The following is a 21,375-nucleotide window of genomic DNA, read 5'->3' as shown; positions in this document are numbered from 1 at the left end:
AAAAAAAAAAAAAAAAAAAAAAAAGTCAGAACTCACGTGACACATTTTCGTGAGCCTGAACAATTCGACTACCTCCTCATTGAACCGTTCAACGGTTGCATTAAACTACTGTTGATGTACCCGTACGTCGTGTACATGGGACTCTGTTGTGCTCTTTGCAAAGCTTGATCCTGGTATTGACTTTGCATGTTCATGACTCCCATTTGGACGGGCATTTGAGGAGGTTGATTCATGAATCCGGCCGAATTTGCTATGTACCCGGTGACCGGAGACCCTTGCTGAGCAGCTACCCTGTACCCGTTGAGTCCGCCGTATTGAGCCACGAGATTGGGATTGAGAGCGGGCACGTTCGGACTCACTCTCGCGCTTGCCGCTTGCATTTGATGAACGGAAGGAGTTCCCCTCGAGGACCGCGGAACCGAAGAGGGTGATATACCCTAAAAAAAATATAAAATTTTTATAACAAATGTCTTAAAGGTGAGTGGAAAATGTTTTTCTTTTTTTTTTTTCCCCCACAATTACTTGATAGTATTTGTGATAATTTGCCAACGTGACTTGACTCGATGCGGGAGGTGTGGCGAGAGATCGAGCACTCTGTTGCTGTATTTCCAATTGCCTCGTCGGTGGAGGAGGAGTCATTGTACCGTGCACGTGATGAGGTTGAAGTGGCGGAGGAGTCACCGTGCTGCAAGCGGGTGGAGGCGTAACGTTGCTGCAAGACGGAGGTATCATTTCCAAACCGTTGGTGAGTTGTTGCAATTTGGCCAAGCTGCACGACGGAGTCTGAGTGGAAGATGAAGCCGGTGTGGGGTTGTGCGTTTGAATGTAAAAGTTAGTGGGAGTGGAAACGGTACAACGTTGATGACCTAGTGCTGCCGATTGTTGAGCCATGTGATGTTGAATGACCGTAGTCATGGGAACGCTGACGTAACTACTAGCCTGATCATGATGAAAATTTTTTTTGGGTCACTATGTCACATCTTTAAAAAAAAATTTTTTAAATTATAAATATATTACTTACCTGGGACATTCCCATGTAGTTAGCTTGAGAAATAATGTTGTGAGGCGTATGATGATGCTGTATGGGTGCGTGATGATGGGAATATCCCGCTTGTTGCATCATTTGATTATGCAGCTGAAGTTGCTGCTCATTGGTCATTTGCTGTTGTTGATGGCCTGATGCAGGAGAAGAAGTTCTATTTTGCTGTTGGGGCGGCTGAAAAACGTGCATTAGAGGCGTAAATCAAAAAAGAACTAAAACATCCAAATCACAAAATCTTTTTTTCAAGAAATTTACCTGTAGCAAAGGCGAGGGCGGCCTCCTTTGATGAGGAGAATTTCCTCTGTGTTGCGCAGACGGTTGTTGTTTGGGTTGCTGTTGAGAGGATCGTCCCCTGTGTTTCGTGGGCTTCGTTTGATGATGTAAATGAGCTTGCATGTATTGTGCCATTTGTATGGCATGTTGATGTTGCGGAGAAGATGCCGGAACCGATAAATGTTGGTGTCCAACCACTTGTTGAGAGCATTCAAACGTTTGATGGTGAGGAGCGGGATGGGAAACAACGGAAGGAGGTCTCACGGATTCCGGGTTCAAATCGTTCGAAGAAATCGACGTCGGACTTTCCAGACCCAACTGACTGACATCTAAATCGCATTGACCGTACCCGTGCAGCGAATGAACGGAATTCGTGGTCGAATCGGGAGTGTAGACGCCCATGCTAGGTATGTCGGGTTGTGATGGCGTAGGCGGTGTTCTTTTTATACAAGGGGGAGTCGTCGAAACTTCCACTACCTCGCAGCTTTTAGGTTTTTCGTCCTCCACTCTTGTTTGCGTTGAACATTGACTCCACTGTGAACTGTCGTTACTATTTTCAGCCTTTCCTAAATTTTTGTCACGCTCTTGATCGTCCACGATGACAACATTAGGAGAATTTTTGTTGTTAGCCTTTTTATCATTCTCAAATTTTTCATCTTTTGTTTCGACACTCGTTTTTGCATTTTCGTTCTCCTCGATCTTGTCGACATTTCTGTCGTCCTTACACAGTTGGCTACTGTCTTTCAAGCATTGGTCACCCAATTCGAAGTCAGAAATGGACTTTGGCTCGTTACGATGGATTTTCTTCTGCTCTTCTCGATTGGATTCGACCTCACTTTCATCTTTATTATGGCGTTTACTATCGAACCTTTCCGACTTTTGACATTCTTCCGCTTGATGATTCGCGTCTTCGGTTTTTTTCACATCTGTTTCTTTCGATTCCGTACCCTCATCGTTTACACTAACCGTTTTCCCTTGGTCAACTTCACAATTTTTCACGGTATTAACGTTATTCAACTGTTTGTCTTGAGATTCATTTTCAGCCTTAAAAAATTTTAAATCAGAATTTTCAACGCACCGGTTCACCGTTACTACTAGCACTTCTTTCGTCTCGGAATAACCACTTTTATTTTGCTGCTCCAAATTTTCTTCGCATTCTATCAATTCGTTCCGCGTATGCGGCGTGTCTTTTTCTTTCGAGTCCGCAAACAGGGTTTTTTCTGAACTAAGCACAGCCACTTGATCACTGACACGACTATCGGATTGTTCTTTATTATGCAATTTGGAATTTTCTTCGTCCTCAACTGAAACTTCTTTACATTCATTGGTTCCTCTCGATGTTTCTTCCGCTTCTTTATCACTCGATCCCTTTTCGAGTAAAGGTTCTAAAATTTTTTCTACTTCTTTATCCGCTATTTCTTCCATTTTCAATTCGTCTTTTATAAGATCTTTGTTACAAATATTGTTGTTGTTATTATTATTACTATTATTATTATTGTTGTTGTTATTATTACTATTGCAATCACTATTGTTACTACCGTCAGTACTATTACCATAATTGTTGTTATTAATACTATTATTATTATTACTACTATTGTTACTTTCATTTTTACTCGTGTTAGTACTATTTTTATTATTCGCAGTATTCTTGTTTCCTATTCCTTTTTTATCACAGCTTACATTTTCTTCAACATTTTGACTTGAATCGCTTCCCTTCTGGTCGGGAAGGTCATTGTGCTTATCTGTAGTTTGCAACATAGAAACGGCTAATGGTAAATTACTTTCGTCTGAATCTTCACTCATGCTAGTTTTCTGTGTTGCAGGCACTGCGTAGTTGATTTGTTTTTTACGACACCGGACGGATTTTTTGCTATTCGGCAATATACTCTTTCGTAGTCTGCTACTACTCCGAACATCGTCTTTCTTTTCTTTAACGACATCTTCGGCGGCGGCAGCAGCAGCAGCATCATTTTTCTCCGGAGCGGGAGATAAAGATGGCGCCAAATGAATGCTGTCCCTTCTTTTTAACGTAGATTGAATTTCAGGTTTGAGTTCGGGCATTTTAATTTCTTTTTTATGCTTTTGCCAATTTTTCTTAGATTTCTTCGATTTCCCTCTAAATTTTTTCTTCGACCTTGATGATAATACTTTTGGCGTCGAGTCGACGGATTCCCCTGTTTTTGTTCCCGAATTCTTACCAACGACAGCCTTTTCCTCTTGATTTTTCGATTCTTTGGAGTGAGAACGAGAAACTCTTTTAAGGTTAACCTCTTCGTCTTCCTTGTTGTTGCTCTTTAATTTATTCTGAAAGGAAGATGATTCGCTTGAATAATTTATCCTCCTATTTTTCGACGCCTTTTTGACACTTTTAAGAATTTGCTCCTGATCCTCGATAACTCTATTTTGAAGATTATCAGGATTTAATAATTCCGTCTTTTTACTCTCCTCCTCCAACCCTTTTATTTTCGAAGACACGCTTAAAATTCTTCTTTTCGATGAATTAATTGATTTTTCTTGTTTTGCCGGTGTGACATCACCGGGTGCTTCTGATATTTTCCTTTTTCTTTTCTCCCTTTTGAATAACGGTTCGTCCGTGGAGAGAGGGGTTTCGAATGACGAATCGTATGTTTGTTTCTTTCCCTTTTTGCTTGTTTTGACGGATGGTGATTCAAACGAAGAAGAAGACGGTTCATTCTTTTCGCTCTCTCCATTTTTTTCGCCAATCACATCTTCCGCGGATTCGTTAGATTGTAAATTTTCTTCCGCGTCCTGGTAAGGATTAGGAATTTGAGTCATTAAAGGTTTCCACCTTAGACAGTCTGGATCTATTCGTATTCGCGTTTTACTTTTGGCTGCCTTTTCCGCATGCTCTTTCACCAAGTTCCAATCGACGCAAAGAGCAAGTTTACTTTTTTCCGATGCCGAAGCCCAAGGATTACAATTGGCTGCAGGCTCCTAAGAAAAAAGGAAAACAAAATTAGTTTCAAATATTTTTTTTTTTTTTTTTTAAATAATTATAAATAATCCTCAATACCGAAACTTTTATCAGACATATCATATCCATCATTTGCAAAGTTGCTGCTATATCATGTCCATACATTCCAGTCTCTTTACTTATAGCATCTATTGTTACTTGCATGTTATCTTTTCCGACATCTCTGTGTGCTGCCAAATATTCTAATATGACCGATTTCCAATAAGCGTGATACGATACACGCCCTAAATCGGACAACGGTTTTTCAGGCGTTCCAGGTTGACCCTCTTCTTTCGATAGCAAATAACCTGAAATTAAATCGCAACATAAAATAAACAATTTCGCCAACTTCTAAAAAAAAAAAAAATTTTTTTAAACTTACTAAAATGAATTAAAAATCGTCCGTAACCCTGTCTTTGATACTGCGGCATTGTCATAATACACGACACGTTGTATTTTTGGGCACAATGTTTTTCTTTAGAAAAATATCCCACTAAATGACAACCCTTAAAAACAAACCAAAAAACATTTAAATGACAATTTTCCTTTTCAACAACAACAGTGTCACACACGCACACACACAGTGTCCTTCCTCACCTTTTCATCATTTTTCGTGAGTACATAAAATAAAAAAGGCTCAACGTCGTAATATAAAGTCTTATGATCTAAAAACAATTTCGCAAGAAGGCAAAGGTTTTGGCAATAAATTTTATTGACGTTTCCATCCACTTCGAAAACGGATAAATCGTTACACCGATAAATCTCGGTGGCCGGAGGATGCCTCCACGTGCACTTGTCCTGATGTCGTTCCAAAACGCCTTTACTCTTTGTATATTTCAAACAAAATTCGCATAGAAATAATTTCGGCAATCTGCATAATAATAATAATAATAATAATAATAATTATTATTAAAAATTTCCGTCTCTTCGCAATTAAAAAAAAAAAAAAAAATTTACGTTAGTGACCTGGCATATTCTTGTGGAAAGGGAGACGAATACCAAGTTTCGATGACGTATTTTCCAAATTCTATCGCGGCCGGACATCTATCACTGTCAAGAGAAAAACTATTATTACTCCCTGTCGTCGTTCCAGGTACGAGAATCGTTTCCGCTTGAGGAATAACAGCAGGAGTCGACTGGAAAAAAAAAAAAAAATTAGATAATAAAGATAATAAACCGAAAAAAGGGATTTCGTTTAAAATAAAAAATTTTTTTTTAAAATAAAACTCACAGAATTCGATCTTTCTCTCGTTTCTTTAAACAATTCAACGTCTTTAGGTGTGACACCTGGAGGTAAACTTGCCTTTTGCAAAACAGCATCCGTTATGTCATTGGACCCTGGAAGAATAAAAAAAAAAAAAAAAAAAAAAAAAAAACAAATCATTACATTTCATCTTCCTCAATCAATCACCCTTTTTTTTTTTTCATTATAAATTTTTATACCTAAAAAAAAAATCAATAATATTAAACGCTTTTCTCTCTCTTTTTTTTTTTTTATACCAACTAAATTTTCCAATATTATTATGATTGTTATTATTATTATTATTAATAAAAAATGAATAATGAAAATTAATATGAACAATTAAAATGACCTTCCTTTCATTCTTTTTTTTTCCATGCAAAAAAAAAAAAAAAAAAAAAAAAAAAAGCTTAAACTTTAAATTCAAAACTTTTTTTTTTTTTTTCCCTTCTTTCTCTCTTCCTCCATCTCTCCCTCACACACACACTCTCTCTCTCTCTCTCTTTTTTTATATATAAAGTCAAAACAAGCTTTTAAATATTACATGCAATTATTTCTTAATTAAAAATGACCCTGGTAGGCTTGAGTAAAAGTTTTCTTTTTTTTTTTATGTTACACTATTTTTAAGGCATGTTCATTTTCAAGCGAGCTTTTTAGCAAACCTAATAAATTTTAAATTAAGCACAATATTTTTAAAATAAAAACCTTTGAAAAAATTTGCCATTTTCGATTACGTTTAAAATGACAGTTCTCAGCAGCACTTCTACACATTTTACTTTTAGTAGTAGTTTACAAAGCCAAAAAAAAACTTTTTTTAAATACTCCTTCACTATTAAAAATACTTTACACCACGTGGTACATAATATTAATACCTTTTCAATAAATAATTTAATAAAAACAATGTAAAATTAATATTTCTTTTTTTTTTTTTACCTCCTTTTCCAAATAAATACAACACGAATGATTTTTTTTTTCCCTTAGGTTCACAGGTTCAGGTATTTACTTTAGTTTTTTTTTAGTTAAAAAATGCACCTTCATTTTTAACACGAACATCAAAATACAAAATTATTTTTGTTATTTAATGCCATTATTTGATTATGTGAAATGAAAATGCATTTTTACATTTTTTTTTTTTTTTTTTATACAGTAATTATTAAGAGACACATACATAATGATGATAATAGATATATATTTAGTTAAATTAATTAATTACCAGGTTTATAACCAACTCCTTACCCTTAATTTTAATTTAATTTTCCTTTTTTTTTTTTTTTTTTTTTTTAGTAAAACTTTAATACCAAAAATTTTAATAAAATTGTTAAAAAAAAAATGCAGAAAAGCTTTTTATGATGAACATGAAACCAAAAAAAAAAAAAAAAAAAAAAAAATTTTGAAAATTGAAAAGCATGTACAATAACACAATGCATATAACCGTTATCATCATCATCATCATCATCATAATAATATAAATACAGAACACAAAAGCCTTATGGTTAGAAAACCGATTCAATGTCAGTATAATTAACACCTTTTTATTATTATTAATATTAATATTAATTATTTTTTTTAAATAATGATAATAAAAAAAAAAATTTAGTGCCAATGTTGTGATGTAATAACACAAAAATCCATTATCCGAATTTTTATTCGTTTGATTATTAGAATTTTTTTTTTTTTTTTTTTTTTTTTTTTTTGGGTTAGTCAAGAGTCAACACCATTAAATAATAATTAAATCAAAGATATGAGATAAAAAAAAAAAAAAAATTACATAAAAGCAAAATGTGAACAGTGAGAGGCTGAGCTTTCGTGAGACTAAAAAAAGTGCTTTGGCCAGCCAGCCAGCCACCCAGACACACAACCGCACCCTGGGCCAAGCAATATTTGTCTTACCCGAGTTTGTTCCGCGGTGATGCTGCTGGGTGGCCGTAGCTTCTGCGATAATATGTCTCTTTTTCATCTTTATCTCTTCCATCCGTGTCCCGGCATTGAACAAGTCCCCCGATATAATTCGCCTTCTCTCTTGTTCGTGTTGCTTACTGCTCACGGCAGTTTTAAATAAACGTGAGGGCGTCATCGAGGGTGAAAGATTTTTATCTATCGTTATCATTTCTTTATCGGTTTCTAATGTTTTCCCATCGGGATTTTTGGGTTTTCTCTTAGAGAGACCGTAATTTGAAAACGTGCCCGGACGCATTCTGGCATGGCTCGGAGCGGCAAATAAATGACTTAGACCGTCGAATAAACCCTTGAGCCGGCCAAACCCAGATTTATATTTTTCGTAACTATCGTTAGTTGAAGTGCACGGCTGAGCGGTATCGTTACTGCTTCCACTGTCGCGGACGGACAAGCTAAAAGGTCCGGTTGCTATGCCGCCAGCAGCAGCAGCCGCAAACCCCCAAGCCTGCTCTTTCGCTTTCGATTTGTTCTCATCTGTTAAATCTGTCGTTAATTTATTCTTAGAACCTTTGTTGAAAGCACTGTGCCTGAAAAACTTTTGCTTTTCTTTTGATATTTTATCACTTTTTTCCTCTAATTGCCTACCAGGGTCAAACCAAAGAGAATCTTCATCTTTACCATATCCACAGCTCGAACTGTCAAAGTCTGAACTTTTCGTTCTTCTCCTTTTTAACCTCGCTTGTTTCGTCAATCGCTGTCGTATCGACTTTTCAAGGCTCGACATTTTTAAAACTTGATAAGACTTGGAATTTTCTGAAAACCTAAATATATAAATTTTTTTTACATTTAATAAATAATTATAGTTAATAAATAAATAATCATGATAAAAGTAATTTTTTTTTTTTTTTTTTTTTTATTGAAAATTCCTCTTACCTTTGGTTTCTACTTTCTCCTCTCACTTTTGAATACTTATTTTTCACGCTTTCAGCTGCCCTCAATTTTTTCGATTTGGTATCTGCTTTTAGCTGATTTTGGATGCACTGTCGACATCGCCAAGGTCGTTTGGGACGACGATCTGCTAAGGGATCCAAACAGGACCAATGATACGCGGCATTGCATTCGTTACAACATAAAAGGCAAGTTTGATCGTTTGAACGACCGCATCCCTTACAAGTGCTACATTCTTCGCAAACCCACTGTCCTCCCTTTTTCAACTGCAATGCGAACTCATTGCCAAAACCTCCAGGAGAACAAGATAAATGTATTGATGTACCACATTTCGAACATGAACTCAATGGCTCTTCTTTTCCTAGACGATTTTTTGCAGACGTACCTAAGCATTCTCCACAAATGGGTAATGCAGAACTCGACTGAAAAATATTACATAATTATTAGAGACTCGATTATAACATTTATTAAAAAAAAACTCGAAGCACAACTCAATGATAGGTGAAAGTATTTTGAAAACTTTAAGTCACTATTATTATTATTATTATTATTATTATTAAATTTAGAGTATTGATTAACATTAAAAATTACAATTTATTATGGATATTAATTTAATCGATCACTTTCACCGATAAGACATTAAATTTTTAAATGAGAGACACAAACGAGTATTTATTAAACTTTTACTTACCTTGGTAAAAGAAGTGTTCGCATTGGATGGTTTCTGATCTACTTTACATACTTCCATTTTTTTCCTACTGGTTCCTGATCCAACTTCTTCGACAGGTTTGAAATTATTACCCCTTTTAACCAGTTGACCTCGAGCAATTGCACGCTTGGTTGAAAGTCTAAGTACCGAGCTTAAATCCATGTTTGGTGGTACATCAACTTCATACGTAAGCTGAATGTGCCTTTCGATAGATTTAAGAGACGATCCATCTCTTTCTCCCAGTTCCCTAGCAGCTTTGACGACAATTCTTGATAAATCAGAGCACTTTGCAAGGTTAAGCTGCCTGACTGGAACTCCTTCGGGATCTTTGTATGTGCTTTGACCTTTGTTGAAAACTTTTAAAACGATTCCCTGTTTGACAGACTGGTCTAAAGCTTCTGCTATAACATCTTCGTGGAAATTGTGATGCTGTCTTATGGCATGAATTATACGTTCCGCCGACGGTCTTTGTTTTTGAGAACGTATTTTTTTTATGGCTTCAAGCATCCATTTTCCCCAAGTCTGCAAGTCCACTCCTTCCAGTTCTACATCTCCCATTTTGAATTTCTAAGAGTATTTGCTATTTGTCCAAATACAATTAATACACCGCCTTTATATTTAACCAGTTTTTATGCACGACGTCAAATAAATTCAAAGAATTTATTGAGAGCACCATTATTTCATAAATTTAGATTATACTACTTAAGTTTTATTAACTAAAAAAACAAAACAAGACGATAGCATCCAGTTGAGTTACTAAAACAAGAAAGTAACGAAAACCCGGGTCTGCAAGCTACAACACCGCTTCGCAGAACCGGGAAAAACATTTAAACAAAATAATATAAACTTAACTTTGAAACATACTTTAGACAAAACAGTTTTTATTAATATGTTTTTGAGACTGTAACAAAAACTAACCCTTTTCGTTCATTTATTTTAAAATGAATCTATCGAAAGGAATAAATATGAAAGTAGCTCATCTAAAAATTTCGGTTCCCGTCGGAAGGCAGCCATATTGGGCGGATGTAAAATGTGTTTTTTGAAAGCATTCAGTATTCAATAAATTAAGTTTTGTAAGCCTTTAAATATATGCATATAATTTCATTTATTTCTTTTCCAAGTAATAAATAATCCACAAATACGCTCCAACTTGAAAAAACAAAGCAGTTCATTTTCTAATGAATTACACACAATAGCCCGTCGCGTCACAAACAAAAATAAAAAATTTGTAAACTGAAACTAAACCCTTGTACCAAAACAAACGAATCTCAAAAAAAAAATAAATACTTTTATTTACATAAACAATAACCGCAGTCTTATTTAAATTAAATGACTCACTTTAATTATAAAGAATAATATAAATATATTTTCAATACAAAATTCCAATGAGAAACGAGTTTAGACAAGATGGCTTCTGTCAGGACATCTCTATTCGGTAAAAGCGCAAGCGCCAATCGATAATTACAAACCTGTTTTCTTTTTTGTAATAATTTTGTAATATATAATAATAAATATACTCGAATAAATATATTTTAAGAAATACTTATTACAAATGTAATGTCACAAATCACAAACATGAAATATTAAATTCATTTAAACAAAATTAAAAATACATTGAAATATCGTGGAACTAGATATTAGTTACTAACCGGAGCGCACCATGCTCACTTTTTGGCGCAAATTCTACTCTTCAGTTTGCCGTCAGCCATTTTTTCCTTTTTTAACTAACTTTTGACATTTGAATATAAAGAAGTCTTTTTTTTTAATTTAATGTTTTCTAAAACGTTTTTATTGTGATTTAAACATTTTTTTTAGTTTTACTTTTGTTTTAGTCGATTAGTGTGAATAAAAGTGTATGTGAAACTCGAAAATAACCGAAAAAACGCCGAAAAGGTAAGTTTGATTTTTTTTCTATGGAAAACCATAGAACATTCTATGTTCTTACTAATCAAAGAAACGTAATAGCATGCAACAATAGCAATGTATTTCTATTTCTATTAAATATAAGCACAATATCAAACATTACTAATTGATTAAATTTATTGCATTGAAAGTTAATTAAAGGATTAATTTTATATTAAAAATTATTAACCTAATTTTAACAAACCCTTCTTTAACATGGTACTTTAAGAACGGGGTATTTATTGGGGTGAAATTGCTATGACCCTTCCATAACACACTATTCTCACAATTCAGTTTTCAAATTAAAAATCAAAGAGGTTTTATGTATGTAAATTACTATTTTTCCCCCCAAAATTTATTTTAACAAAATGTTCATGTGGCTATTGTTCATGTTGCTAATGTTCATGTGGCTATTGTTCATGTTGCTAATGTTCATGTTGCTAATAATGTTATTGCATTCTATAATAGTATTGGTAATTCTCAACTTTTCCATTGATATATTTCTGTGTTCTTATTGAAACATTTGATGTATATACTAGTAGTAATTAAGAATGACACTTATGATGGAGGAGGGCCATCATGAAAGAAATTAATCCTCCTATCTTAACTAAATTAGTTTAGGTAAATAAAAAAAAATTAAATTTAACTTTCATACAAACTAATTCTTCCAATCAAAGTTTGAAAGATAGTCAAGAAATTAGTTAGTTCCCTAGGGAGAGAGAGAAAAAGAGAGAGAAAGATTTTAATAGACTTATAATAGAAAAGGTACTATTTAAAACCAGGTAAATAAAATATTTTGTGAAGATTAAAAGAAAACAAGTTAGGCCCTTCATTCAAATTCAATTTGGCAAAAATGAATAATAATAAGAACAAAATATTCTCTTTTTGCTAGTACACCTTCTTCTTTTTGATTATTTATATCATCTTCTGCTTTTTTTGGTTTTCAAAAAGGTATAGGAGAGTTGGTATCTGTTACCACCATTTATAATGTAAAAAATTTTATGCATTATGTATACATAATTATTTGCACCAACCCCTTTCATATGTTAAATCATTAATAATAATTTATCTATCAGTTTTTTTATTTATTTAAAAAGGAATAATTATGTGATATTTAAACAAATAATAATAATAATAATAATAATAATAATAATAATAATAATAATAATAATAATAATAATAACTTATAACTTGATAAAGGAAATTTACATGAAATTGTTAAAACCTATTAGATCAAATAAGAAAAAATGAATTTCTTTCTTTTTATTTGTTAAACATTAAAATAAGATATTTGAATTTTAGAAAAAAGTTTTAATAGTGATAATAATAATAATAATTTGATTATTAATTATACAAATGCATAACTTTATGAAGAAAAAATTTTTAAATGAAATGAAACAATTAAAACAGGGAAAAAAAGAAGGGATTCATTGTTTATGTATTCAAAATGCAATAAATTTTTAAATTAGTTTTTTGTTGTTAACAACAACAAACAACAACAACAACAACAAAGTAGGAAAAAGGAATTAAATTGAATTTTATGAAAATATGATTCAACAAGTGTTTTTTTTTTTTTGACTTTTAAAAAAAAAACAAAAATTTTATTTTATTTTAACCTTTTTTTTGTCAAAATTTGTTGTCGTTGTTGTTATTGTTCAACCTTTTACTACACATGAAAGGTGATATTTTGTGGTATATATCACTCACATTTAATAATAATAATAATAATAATAATAATAATAATTTTTATTTTATTTAAATTGTTCCCAATTGAAAAAAATTTAGAATTTAAATAAAACTCGAAAAGGCTTTTAAAAAAAAGTATAAAAATATTTTTTTGGGGGGGGGGGAAGGGGGGGGGTTTTCTCGTCGGTTGTCAGAAAAATCGAAAGTATAAAAAGGGAAAAATCCGATTTTGTTGAAATTTTTGACGAAAAATAAATAAATTATATATCAATTGTCAATAACAAATCGTGAAATTTATATAAAAATAAATTCTTCTTTTTCTTTCTTCCACGTTTCAAATAGTAAATAGATAGAAAAGTAAAAAAAAAAAAATTAGTAAATACGTCATTTATTTATTTTTTATTTATGACCATAAATATTTTTAACGTATTTTTAAAACAAATTTTTGTATTTTGTTGTTGTTGGGGGGATTTCACATGACGTACGTATACGAAAAAATATTTTTCGAATAAGATTTTTATTCTCGAAAGAACGAGAAAACGCGAGAAAACGCGATAATATTTCACACTTCGTCATCGTTCGTTGTTTCAATATTATTATTATCAATTTTCGATAAATTTTTATTAATTTTATTTTCATATTTCGAATTTTTTAAATTATCTTCTTCCGAAGATTCGGAAGACAAAATCATTTTCGTTTCGTTTTCCCCCTCCTCCATTTTTAAATTTTCAAATACGTTCGAATCGCCGTTAAATCCTCCACCGCCTTCTTCATCGTGATTAGGCTTAACGTCATACGGTTGAGGCGACGACGAAGATGTCAATACGTATTCCGTTTTTATTTTACTTTTAGGCGAGTCGGATTTTATGCATTTAAAAACATTCCAAATCCTATTTATTTTTTCGTTGGGATAATTATCTTTCCAGAATATTCTCTTGCTTTTTTTATTATTATTATTATTACGCGTTCCATCGTTTAATTTATCTATTTGTACGACGACGGTAAATTGTTTTTGACTGTTACCCCGACTCGGTGATTCCGGTTTATGTGATATTTGTGTCATTTCAGTCCTTATTGAATCATCGGTTACTTCTGATACCGACACGTTTTTTCTTCTGTATTTGTACCTGTATTGAAAAAAACAAAACAAAACAAAGCAAAAATTTATTATTTTTCCTACGAATACAAATAGAACGATTATCAATTATCCTAATATGGGAATTTTTATTTTCCTCTCTTTAATTAAACTATCAATAATTTCAATTTTATCATTATTATCATCATTATTATTAATTATATATAAAATCGTTTTTCAAGGTTTTCAAGCTTTCCGATACGATACATTTTTTTTGTTTTTTCCTGATTTTTAAAAGTTGATGTTTTTTTTTAAGAAAATTAATAATATTGTTTTTGATTCTGACATTGAAATTGATTGATTGATTGATTGATTGATTGATTGATTGATTGATTGATTGATTGATTGATGAAATCGTTATTAAATAGTTTTAAAAAGAAAACTTACTTCGATAAAGTTACATCATAACTCAATCCGTTGGATCGTATTGAATCATCTCTAACGAAATTACTAGAATTATCGGCATCGTACGAATGTGCTCTTCTCCTTGAAAAAGTACCCACCGAATACCCGTTGAGTATCAAATACGATTTTCCTCTTTTATTCGAATTCGTCGATGTACAGGTACAACGAGCAAGGGTGTCCTAAAATTTTTGTTAAATAAAATTCTCGTTTAATTATTTCAGAGATTTTAGTATTTTAACATTAAGTAAATGTAATAATCGTATCATCACCTTAAAAGCTTCCCTGAATTTTAACGACATTATATGATATAAAATCGGATTTATGGTCGTAGATAAATAATAGAGTATTCCTGATACGTATGTTATTATTTCGTAAATAAGTTTCATTATGGCTCCTTTCGGTTTATTATCTTTATTCGACCCGTATGTGTAAACCAGTCTTTGTGCGTGAAACGGTGCCCAACATATGAAAAATGCAACAACCACAGCAACTGAAAACAAAAAAATTTACTATTATTATTTTTATTATTATTATTATTATTGTCCACTATTAAACACGACAAGGCTCTTATTTGTCGGGGTTTTTAAGCATTTATCCCAGGTTTCTACCCGATTCCTTAGGGACAAATACTCGAATTTCGGTGGTGCTACTTATAATATTTTCCGAAGAATGTGGGCCGTCCCACATAGTGCGATTTCCTGGATTATTATTATTATTATTATTATTATTATTTAAAGTAAAAATGAAATTGAATGAATTTAAAAAAAAAAAAAAAAATTATACGTTAATTAAAAACGACCTTTAAACTTTCATTTTATTTAAAATATGTAATCAAGCCTTAGTAAGAAAAATATTATTATTATTATTATTATTATATGTACCGGATTTATTTATAATAATTTATTTTAGTAGAAAGTTAATATTTTTAATTTTTTTTTTTTTTGTTCAGACTACGTATACGTATTTTCCTCGTAGGCGATGTTAAAATTCTGTTTTTTTTTCAGGTATTAATTTACTCGTTAAATTTTTAAAGGTTTTTTATATATATATAAAAAAAAAAAATTTAACTTGGTTAAAGGTAAAACCGACAGGGGTAATTTTTTTTTAATAATTTTTATTACAACCCTTTTTCTAGAAAAGTGAAAACATTAAAATATCATTAATTAAACCCTCTGTTGTATACTCCGGGGGTATAAAATATTATTATTATTTTATGAAATATTTAAAATTAATGTTACATTTAAATGTTGGTAACGTTTGATGTTAAATATTTTTTAAGAAAAAAAATTATTATTATTATTATTATTATTATTTTAAGATAAATGCGTGTAGGAAAAAAGAAGAAGAAGAAGAAAAAGACTGGGAAATATCATTTGAATAAGAATCCATTTTGTTTTTTCAATTTTAAGTTTTGTTTTTGTCGATAAATGTTTACTGTTTGTTTATATTTATATCTCGGATTGTAAAAACAAACAAACAAACAATAAATAAATAAATGGATTGATTGTGCGGTTGTTGTTTTATATCACGACAACCTTTCAAATAAATTAAAATTTTTTTTTAAAATAAAAAAAAAAAAAAAGGATACGCACCCAACATTTTAAGAACTCTTTTCGACGATTGATGGTGTGGCGGATAATATTTTCCCCTTTGATTGTTTTTATTATCGACGTTGTTGTAAAATGAACTTCCGTTTCTTTTCATCATGCTCGATTTTCTTAATTTAATGCCGATCAATACGTATAGAACGGTTATCAGAGTCATGGGAGTGACGAAAAACAAAAAGCTAGAGAGAACGAACGAGTGATCGATAATTGTTCTTTTCAACGTGCACATGGCTTGATCGGGATCGTTGTCGATGATGACGACGCCGAATTGTATGGCTTGAGGTATGGCAAAAGACAACGCTACCAACCATATCACGATAATTAATTTCACGGCGCGGGATAGTTTCGACATGGTGTGCGATAAAAATGGATGACATATGGCGACGTAACGTTCGACCGTGAAAGCCGTTATCGTGAGAACGGAAGCGTTCGTCGATGTTTCCGCGGAAAGACCTCTCAAAACGCAGAAAATCTCACCGAACATGTACGGATATCGACACCATATGGAAACCATTTCTTGCGGCAAACCGGAAACTAATAATAATAAATCGGATATGGCCAAACTGAATAAATAATAATTTGTCGCCGTGTGCATGTATTTATTTTTGACTATGACGATGAACGTGATGACGTTTCCAACGACTCCGGTTATGAAAATAAACGAATAGATAATTGTCATTGGTATGACTATGTACAATGGATCTCGTCTGGGAAACATCAGCATTGTGAAATTGTTGCTGCTGTTGTTAGTGCTGCCGTCGAATGGAAAAACAACTTCTCCCAACATGATCGCATCCACTGTGCTCAAATCGTTATCCATTTTTTTTCTATCGTTTTTTTGCTTTATTTCACATGTTTGTTAGCCGCAAAAAAAAAAAAAAAATCATCACCCTAGCAAATTTTTCACCTGCCAAAAAAAAAAAAAAAAAAACGAGTTAGTTATTATTATTACTCCGTTCCAAAATTTTATAATTAAATAAAAAATTTTTTTTTTTTTTTTTTTTTTTAGGGGTAAGTTTTTTCATATGAATAGAAAGAGAGAGAGAGAAAGAAAGAAAGAGAGGGAGGATGGCAATGACTCTGAAAACAACAACCAAAAGGTAAAAAAAAAAAAAATTTATATTTTGACAGGTTTTTTATTACTTTTTTTTCAAAGTAATTAAAATTTTAATAAATATTTTCGATTAATTAATTAATTTTTTTTTTTGGGTGCCTTTTGTATTACTATTATTATTATTATTATTATTTTGTAAATTCAAAAAATTAAATTTCAAACATTTTTTTCTTTTTTAATTTTTTCGGGTCTTATTAAAAATAAAATTTTTCTCCCCTCACTCTCTCTCTCTCTCTCTCTCTCACTCTCTCTCTCACTCTCACTCTCTCTCTCTCTCTCTTACTCTCTCACTCTTTTGCTTTAGTTAATACTTTTGTGCGTGCGTGCGTGCGTGCGTGTGTGTGTGTGTGTGTGTGTGTGCGTGTGTTTTGACATTATTTTTAAAATTTCAAAACATTCGTTACAACCCCATTTAGTCGTTTTGAAAAAAAAACAAAACAAACAAACAAACAAAGGAGATTATAACTTTTATAATTAAATTCTACCATTTTTCGTTTGTTAGACTTTTTTTTTTTTTTTTTTTTTAATATGTGGAGACCGAAAAAAAAAAATTTTCTCGATATTTGAAACGGAAATTTTCCCGCCAATATTTATAACAAAAAAAAAAAATTTATTTATTTATTTATTTTTAAATCAACACGTTTAATTTTTAAAAAAATTTTCTTTGAAATTCCTTTCGTGATTGATTTTTAATTGATAAATAAATAAATAAATAATAATAATAATAATAATAATAATAATAATAATAATAATAATAAATCTTTTTTTTTTTTTTTTAATAATTTTATCAATTACTTTTTCATTAGGAGAAAAAGAAACAAACAAACAAACGTAAATACGCTAAATCCTTTATGTTTTATAAATGCTTTATATAAAAAAAATTAAAATTTAATTATTTTCTCTTCGTCATTAATAATAATAATAATAATAATAATTAAGTTTAATTTAAAAAAAAAAATTTTCGAGTGCGAATACTCGACTGATCTAATTTATAAATCGATAATTTAATTATCGATTGATTAAATTTTAATTACCATCGTATAAATTATTATTATTATTATTATTATTTAAATTTATTGACTTTGTTTTTAAAAAAAAAAAAAAAAACAAAAAAATATCGTATTGTATTTATTTACTCTGAAATAATAATAATAATTTATTAATGATATAATCAAGTAGAATAATGAGGTGGTAAAAATTTAAATTTATATTTTACGTAAGTGTATATTATGCTATTAATAATAATAATAATAATAACAAAATTCCGAGTCGAGATTTAACTAATTGAAACTCATTATTATTATTATTATTATTATTATTATTATTATTATTATTATTATTATTATTGTTCGTACTTCAAAAATTATATACGTATATATATAATGTAATTGATTTAAAACGATTTCCGGTTTTTTTTTTTATATATATAAATTAAAGAGGTTTTTCGTTAACTTTCGTTACGGTTATATTTTTAACTGACGACTCGGGCTTTTGGTTTTTTGCTGTTGTTGTTGTTGTTTTTGCGGTCATTTTCCGTTGAATTGTACGACCTATGGGAATACATATATTATATGTCCGATTTTTAATAATAATCAAAAAAAAATTGTATTTTATTAAAAATGGAATTTAAAATCGTGATAATTATTTTGTATTAGTTTCCTTAGGTCTATCGAATCATTATCATCATCATCATCATCATCATCATTTCGTTATTACAAAACGAAAAAAAAAAAAAAATTGAAATTTGTTAATTGCAAACTTTTTTTTTTTTTTTTTCTTCAAATTAATTAAAATTTTCTAAGTATATAAAAATAATAATAATAATAATAATAATAATAATAATAATAATAATAATAATAATAAGGATAATAAAAAGTTTCTTTTTTGTCATTTAATAATCTTATTAGAAAAAAGAAAATAATATATATATATATATATATATTCTTACAAAAATATTTTTTTTTACGAATTTAATTAAAATAGAGGGAATAAAAAATTATTATTATTATTATTATTATTATTATTATTATTATTATTATTATTTTCTTTTATTTATTATTATTATTTTTATTACCCTAATTTTTTTTTTGTTCAACCTCATTTAAAAAAATTTTTTTTTTCTTCTTTTTAACTCTTTCATTTTCGTCTGTTTTCGTTAATTTTTTCTTCCTCCGACGGAAAATAAAATTTCTATAAGAAAAATTTTTTAAAATTATTTTTCCTAAATGTAAAATTGAGAGAATGATGATAATAATTATTAATAATTTTAAAAAATCGGACCCTGGATCTTATACCTTGGAACAAGAAGAACAAGGAAAGAAGTGACAATATAAAATGTTATTGTCGGGATGAGAAAATACATGAAATCCCATCAACAACATCCCACCTTGGCACAAGTAGGGGTTATGGAGGAAAATATCACGAAAAGAGGAGTTTTCAAAAAAGCAAGTAGTAGAGGAAACAAAGAAAACGAATTGAAGGAAAAGCAGGTTACAACTTACGACAGCTAAGCCCAACCCCAAAAAAAAAATTTAAAAGGAGATGGGGACAGAAAAAGTTACACTGACAGCACCTGAAAAGATTAAATACTTCAGGTATTAACAAGAAAAGTACGCTCAATTCGTTAGGGCGTGAAAAATTGAAGGTTGAAACACAAAAGAACTTACAACTACGAAAAGGTAATTCTTAAGGTTCGCCAAGACGACAAGTGCCGAATCATGCCGATCACAGTCGGAAACAACTGATCAATTAGTTTCCGGCTGTTCGATATTGGCAAAACGTGAATATCTAGAGAGGCAGAACAGAATATGTAAATATCTTCATAGGAGTATGGAATAGATGGATTACCCTAGGAGTGGTACAACCACATTCCAAGCCCAGTTACGACAGTAGGCTCATGCGCAGTTCTGTACGATCAACAAATCCATACTGACAGAACTGTGCCACCCAACAAACCGGATATCATCCTGAGTGGAAAAGTGGTGTAAATTAATTGAAGCATCTGTACCGGCGAGAAAAAACACCAAAAAGTCAAAGAAGCGAACAAAAGGCTGAAGCATGGAAATTTGAAAATGAAATTTTATAGGATGTGGGGAGTAATAAAGGCAAGAAACGATTCATTCAATAAAAGGAAACTTGTAAAAGATTTTGAAGAGTTTGAACTGAAGAAACCGTACAGGACATGGCTTTGTGTGGGTCGTCCCACATTCTCCGGAGAATACTCTATAAATAGCACCAACGAATCGGTTAGAGACGTGAAATAGACGTTTAAAAATTCCTACATGGAATCTTGACGTGTTCGAAAGTGAAAATAATAATAATAATAATAATAATAATACGAGCTGGACGACAAAAAAAAAAATTGGTAATCTGCATAAAAAATCTATTGAAAATAGAATACAATGTAATTGACTTCATCTTTCTTTTGTGTTTATATTTTTCACAAAAACAAAAAAAAAAAAAAAAAAAAAAGATGTAAAGGATAGGATTCAGATTAAAAAGGTTTAGTTTTATCTGTGAATTAACGACAAATAAGAAAAATAATAATAATAATAATAATAACTAAGTAAAAAAAGGAAAAAAAACTCGAGATGAAAGGGAAAAAAATGCTCTCTGTCTCTCTTTAGTTCTCAGATGCTGCGAAAAAGATTTGTGATAAAAATTCCCAACTTGAGATGTTTTACTCAAATTAAAAGATGATGATAAAATTAATTCGTGCGCCTAACTAAAAAAAAAAAAAATCTTAAAAGATCATAAAGACGTTCGGAGAGTATATAATTCTCTCGGTTACGGTTGCAGCATCATCCGTGTGTACCAAAGTATGAGGAATCACCTTTAAACAAATAAATCTCCGGTTAAAAAAAAAAAAAAAAAAAAAAAAATGGGGGGAAAAAAAAAAAGGAAAAATTCTATTAAAATGTTTCTCGTGGAGAATAATAATTATAATAATGATAATAATGATAATAATGATAATTGAAACAACGGTGGCGCATAATGAAAATTAAATATAATCCCAGCCGACATTTTTTTTTTTTTTTTTTTTTTTTTTTACTTATTCATGCACAGGAAAATATTTTTTTATTTACATAATGAATTACGCATTTTTGTCTATTATCATCATCATCATCATCATCATTATCATCATTTCCATCGCGTAAATAACAAGAAAAAAAATAATAATAATAATGATAATAATAATGATAAATGAAAGTTTAGGGGTTTTTTTTTGTTTTCTTTTCTGCCGTGGCGTAAAAAATCTTGAAGGTCTTCTGCTACGACTTAAGGTCGAAATCTTATAAATAATAATAATAATAATAATAATAATAATAATAATAATAATATTAATAATAATAATAATAATATTTATAATAATAATAATAATAATAATAATAATATTAATAATAATAATAATAATAATAATAATAATAATAATAATAATAATAAT

The 21,375-nt window shown here is 30.4% G+C and overlaps 2 protein-coding genes across 2 annotated transcripts; both read right to left on the bottom strand.

Annotated features, from left to right (window-relative positions):
* Positions 1-68: 68 nt before the first annotated feature.
* Positions 69-9,640, bottom strand: Phum_PHUM446200 (myst histone acetyltransferase, putative; the record flags this gene model as incomplete). Its single annotated transcript, XM_002429601.1, has 12 exons — positions 69-402; positions 551-939; positions 1,022-1,216; positions 1,298-4,270; positions 4,350-4,597; positions 4,672-4,795; positions 4,887-5,160; positions 5,256-5,367; positions 5,517-5,627; positions 7,420-8,246; positions 8,359-8,795; positions 9,065-9,640. 12 exons carry the CDS (start codon positions 9,638-9,640, stop codon positions 69-71), a joined length of 6,600 nt encoding a protein of 2,199 aa, XP_002429646.1.
* Positions 9,641-14,188: 4,548 nt separating this feature from the next.
* On the bottom strand, positions 14,189-16,637 carry Phum_PHUM446190 (class B secretin-like G-protein coupled receptor GPRghp2, putative; the record flags this gene model as incomplete). The annotated part of the gene is made up of 3 exons (XM_002429600.1): positions 14,189-14,389; positions 14,480-14,700; positions 15,803-16,637. The coding sequence occupies 3 exons, from the start codon at positions 16,635-16,637 to the stop codon at positions 14,189-14,191; spliced, it is 1,257 nt and encodes a 418-aa protein (XP_002429645.1).
* Positions 16,638-21,375: the final 4,738 nt, after the last annotated feature.

Source organism: Pediculus humanus, genomic scaffold (genome assembly GCF_000006295.1).
Source record: "Pediculus humanus corporis 1103172108215 genomic scaffold, whole genome shotgun sequence".
Classification (NCBI taxonomy): domain Eukaryota; kingdom Metazoa; phylum Arthropoda; class Insecta; order Psocodea; family Pediculidae; genus Pediculus; species Pediculus humanus.
Note: the sequence above shows the minus strand (reverse complement) of the source record. Positions and strands in the feature narration are given on the sequence as shown.